Consider the following 5,381-nt stretch of genomic DNA (forward strand, 5'->3'; position numbering starts at 1 on the left):
TTCGTTATGAAAAAAAAAAAAAATTGAAAAAGTTCAATATATTGCAAACAAGTCTATCATCACATCTTCCTAAATTAATAGCAATACTTGCCACATTGAGAATTTCTTCATTTGTCCCCTTCCCTTCCCTTCTACATACAACTCAATCGATATTCCAAAGGTAATAACTACTAACATAGAACAACCATCAACAAATCTTGAATGTTTTTTTGTTTTTTGTTTTTTAAGTTCCAACTGATGAAGTTTGTTTACTCATTTTGCAAGCAGGATTGAGATTGGTTCTGGTATTGCTTCACAATTTTCCACCTTCATCTTTGGGTGAACACTAAGAGGTACACCACACCTTTCTTGTCTTCTTTTCTTTTGCAAAATTTAGTGTTCATTTGTGTTCTACGAAGATGGCCACCATGGCACTCTTGACTATCTTGGTTACACCCGTCACAGAATTAGGCAAGTGTTTGGTTGTTCCTCTTAAGCGCCAAATTTCTTATCTTATAAATTTTGAAAAGAACGTTGAGAAGCTCAGGAACCAAGCGAGTCGTCTGAGTGCAAAGAGAAATGATGTGCAAAACTCGGTAGATGAGGCACGCAGGAAATCAGAAGAAATCAATCAAGAAGTGCTTAAATGGTTGCAAGAGGTTGACACTGCTAGGGAGAACTTTATGACTTTAGATGAACAAGTGAGGGAGAACAAGAGATGTTTCAAGGGATTGTGTCCAGATTGGACATTGCATCGCAGGTTAAGCAGCCAAGCAGTGCAGATGTTACCTGTTGTCCATGAACTCCTAGCAAGGGGTAATTTTAGTACGGTTTCTCACGATCCAGCTCCTCCAAGTGTCGTACCAGTGCGAACCCATCATGTAGATGGATTGTCATCCAGGGATTTGGCTATGAATCAGGTCATGAAGGCATTAAGTGATGAGCACATCAGATCCATCGGGCTTTACGGGATGGGTGGTATAGGGAAGACGACCCTCGTACACAACCTAAACAATGAACTCCAAGGAAGCCAACTCTTCAAGAAAGTTATAATGGTGACCGTGTCCAGCTCTCCAGACTTTAAAAGGATTCAAGATGAAATTGGGGCCAGGCTAGGCTTGAAGCTTGAGGCTGAGAGTGACCCACAAGCAAGAGCCGATAAACTATTCAAGAGGTTGCAGGAAGAGGCGTCGGTCCTTATAATATTGGACGACGTGTGGAAGATGTTGCAGATTGCTACTGATATTGGAATTCCTAGTGGAATCGAAAACATAGGCTGCAAAGTCATCATCACGACACGAATACGTGATGTTTGTCGTGAAATGGGAATTCAAAATCCAATCAAAGTGGAAGCCCTCTCTGAGGATGAATCCTGGGTTCTATTCAAAGAAAAAGCCGGTAATGTAGTTACAAGGCCTGCTTTGACACCCCTTGCACAAAAGATTGTAAGAAAATGTCAGGATCACCACTGGCAATTGTTACACTAGGGTCATCTTTGAGAGATGTGGAAGAAGAATTTGAATGGAAGCATGCATTAAGAGCATTAGAAAATCCTGATCCAATCGAATTAGAAGGTATAATCCCAGAAGTGATCAGATCTCTGAGATACAGCTACGACCATTTGAAAGGGTCAGAAATCAAGTTGTGCTTCTTGTTCTTTTGCCTGTTCCCGGAGGACTACAATGTTCCTTTGAATCAGATGAGAGATTATGGAATAGGAGAAGGATTTTTGAAGGTAGAGAGGAGTTTGGAGGATGCATGGAACAAGTTGCTTGTTTTTGTTAGAAGATTAAAGGATTGTGGTTTGTTATTAGATGGCGATGAAGACGAGTCTGTGAAAATGCATGATGTGGTTCGGGATGTCGCCATATCAATTGCGTCTGAAGATGAGAATGGGTTTCTGGTAAAAACAGGTGTAGGATCGAGCGAGTGGCCAGAGACAGAGAAACTCAATAGTTACAATCGCATTTCATTCATGAAGAATTCGGAAATTAAGCTCCAAAGTCCATTGGAATGCCCACGACTCCGAACCCTACTACTAAATGAAAATTGGAATCTAAAAATAATTGAAGATAATTTCTTTGAAAGGATGAAAGCACTTGTTGTCTTGGATCTAAGTGGCACTTCTCTTAAGTCAATCAAGTCACTTGGAGACCTCACAAATCTCCGGACTCTGTACTTAGAAAAATGTGGTGCATTGACTAGCATATCCGTACTTGGAGGATTGAAGAATTTACAGATACTTCGTTTGTCTTACTCAGATTTACGCAGGCTGGGAAAAGAAATTGGTAATCTCACCAATTTAAGGTGCTTAGATTTGACGCGTACGAATATTAAATGTGTGGAACCGAATGTTTTGTCAAGGCTGACTAAATTGGAAGAATTGCTTATGTGGGATAGCTTTGGGGAGTGGGACGACACGGAGGAGGGATATTCAAATGAAGGTGGAGGTGGAGGCGAAATGAAGAATGCTAGCTTTGCAGAGGTAGCATCATTACCAAATCTAGTCAAACTACGAATCCATGTAAGAAATAAGAAATGTGCATCTACAGAAATAACCTCATGTTCATGGGAAAATCTAAAACAATTTATTGTATTCCTGGGTCCCACAAAACTAACCTATTTCGCAGTACTAAACTCTAGTGTCAGAGTTTTGGATAGCATCGAGGTGCAATTAATTAACTGGAAAGTGGTCCAAATGAATGGGGTGAGTCCAATTTCCCAGTGGGTAAAGATATTATGCAAGAAAGCCAATGTGTTATTGTTGAAGTCGTCGAGCTGCCACGTTTTATTCAACAATCTTGTTGAGTTGGATGCGGTAAGATGGCTTGGTGTAGGTGCATGTGATGAGATAGAGTATCTAATGAGCATTGGTGACGAAGATGAGGGTCCAAAGCATTCGTTATTTGTACGTTTGGAGGGATTAGAAATTAAGAAGATGCGTAACATGAAGAAAATTGTGCATGGGCTACCACCACCACCATCCTTGAGACAATTGAGGGATGATGATGGTGATGAGCAGCATATGGTTGCCGTTAAAAAGATTTCATGCCCCCAAACTTTTCAAAATTTGCAAATTTTGGTAATCCGACGATGCAATGGATTGAAGAACCTCTTCTCATTTGGCTTAGCTCACTGTCTTCAGCAATTAAAAATGCTCTATGTATCATACTGTGATGAATTGATAATCGCAATTGAAGAGGATGAGGAAGAGGAAGCAGTAGCAGATCATCAGGGGGGTTTGTTACCTAAGTTAAGTCATCTTAAACTATATCACTTGAAATGTCTAACAAGTATTTGCCAAGGAAGTTTCCTTCTCGATTGCCATTTAAAACACATTTCAGTGTACGAATGTCCAAATTTGAAGAAGCTTCCTTTCAGACCACAATTAGAAGATGAATCCTACCCAGTTGATGACATCTCAGATATTGAATGGGGTGTAGAATGGGATACAGAAACAGAAACTGATGAAGAAGATTGAAGTCTCCTTAATTTCATCATGCTGATAAAAAGGTGAGACCCAACATCATCATCATCTTCATACTACAATTAATACTATAGAAATTTCTCACAATGTAATCAACTTTTGATGAAATTCCCATTTCGGCTCACTGTTCTTTTTAGTTCCCAAAACGTGAACTGCAAGATCACTGGTTTTTCAAGTGACGATCTCTCAGGTTTCAAGTGACTATCTCGTAGTTTTCTGAAAAAGCATAGACAAATGGAGAAAGGTGAAAAATGCTTTTTGAAACATAAACAAGAGGATGCCATGAGATCGTCACTTGGAAAACCTGTGATCTCACTGTTCACGTTTTGCGAATTAAAATAAAAAGTTATCCGGAATTGGAATTTGGTTATATTTCGTTCACGAAATGGTAATATACCACTATGTGAAAACTGGAAACTTCTACAGAAAAAAATTGACGGGCCAAGGCCCACGAATTTTAGAAACTGAATTTTGACGGTCTAGAACGGTCAAAATTCTTGATGTTCCCAGATTTGACGGCTTAGAGCTATCGAATTTCTCTCATCCTTCATTAATTTGACAGATTTAGCCCGTTGAAAAAAAAATTTAACAATGAAAAATTCAACACCAATTCGATCTTTTGGTCCGTCGAATTTGATGAAATTTGACAGCCTTGGGCCATCAAATTTGGGCTTTTTTCACATTGTGTACCCTTGATTCTATCAGAATCATTATCACGAGAGCTTAACCTAAAAATTCGGGGCTGTCTGAACAAATCTTGATACTCCAATTAATTCAATCGAAAGTCATGTATTTTGTTAATTCAAATTATTTCACTCATTGAAATACTCCTTCAGCAAACTTTCAAGGTCCTATCACTCCCTTGTAGCCAATACTTTAAAAATAGTTTAGTGTACAAATTAACATATAATGTGTTGGGATATCTGGGTCTAAGGTATCAATATCTATCGATCATGCTGTTGTTCTGTTGATTTGGTCCACCATGGAGTAGGCCAAATATTCACATTTTCGGTGGACTGGGAAGAATGGACCCCATGACATCTTTGGCATGTGATGGATCAAATTTGTTTCTCCACTGGTGGACTAAACATTCTTGGAGTGAATTTGCAACATACCATACCAAATTCAGTTGTTTAATAATACAATATTTTATCACAGCAGAGATTAGCTTCCTATGTCTTCTTTTGAATTATTTTATTATTACTTGTGGAATCTCAGTAATGGATATTGCACTTATCAATGGCTCGTGTCTGCAGGTCAGTTAGTTGATGCAGCAGGTTGTTCATTCGATGGCAGCAAGTTGATGTAGACTTGTTTGTTTTTCCTTTTTCTATTTTTTGTTCAATGGTGGATAAGTTGGCATTAAGGAACTTTTTTTTTAAAGATGTAATATGTAGCTAAATGAGTATTGCAAAAGTTGGAAGGAGTTCTTGAAATGGCCAAACCCAAAAAAAAAAATATCAAAATCAGCTGTTGCTTCCCGTTTTAGCAGAGAATTGGTCACCAATGTAGTGTTGAGTTTCTATTGGCATCTTTCTGCAACATTTTGCGCTGAGGTCAGGTTGCAACAAAATACAATGAAGTGTATGACATCCTTCTAAACTTAAGTTGTGTTCATTTGATATTTGGTTTGCTTGAATAGTGTTACAGATTGTTCAATTTTCTCCAGGATTCCAACTAAACCATCTTTATGCAATTCTATCTAGTGAGAGCAACATCCATTTGCCAGTAAAATTATGTTACTCAGTACTTATGTTATAATTCATTCTTTGTCTCATGATATTGTAGCGTGAAATAATGATGTCCTTGAATATTTCAGGCACAGTAAGCTCTATACAAAAACAGACTTACAAGTTCAAAGTACTATGACTTGTTTTACAATAATGGTTAGGAAGAATGATTCATAAAGCTCGAT

General features: G+C 38.3%; 1 protein-coding gene across 1 annotated transcript; it reads left to right on the top strand.

Moving 5' to 3' along the window:
* Positions 1-398: 398 nt before the first annotated feature.
* Positions 399-3,460, top strand: LOC147380868 (disease resistance protein At4g27190-like). The gene is made up of 2 exons (XM_086431135.1): positions 399-1,377; positions 1,467-3,460. The coding sequence occupies exons 1-2, from the start codon at positions 399-401 to the stop codon at positions 3,458-3,460; spliced, it is 2,973 nt and encodes a 990-aa protein (XP_086287261.1).
* The last annotated feature ends 1,921 nt before the right edge of the window (positions 3,461-5,381 follow it).

Source organism: Akebia trifoliata, unplaced genomic scaffold (genome assembly GCF_017979445.1).
Source record: "Akebia trifoliata isolate Shusen 1 unplaced genomic scaffold, ASM1797944v1 Contig00910, whole genome shotgun sequence".
NCBI classification, from domain to species: domain Eukaryota; kingdom Viridiplantae; phylum Streptophyta; class Magnoliopsida; order Ranunculales; family Lardizabalaceae; genus Akebia; species Akebia trifoliata.

Coding starts and splice junctions, on each gene's coding strand:
- LOC147380868 (XM_086431135.1), top strand. CDS start 399: ATGGCCACCATGGCACTCTTGACTATCTTGGTTACACCCGTCACAGAA. Junction 1,378..1,466: donor TCTATTCAAAGAAAAAGCCG/GTAATGTAGTTA, acceptor TTGTTACACTAG/GGTCATCTTTGAGAGATGTG.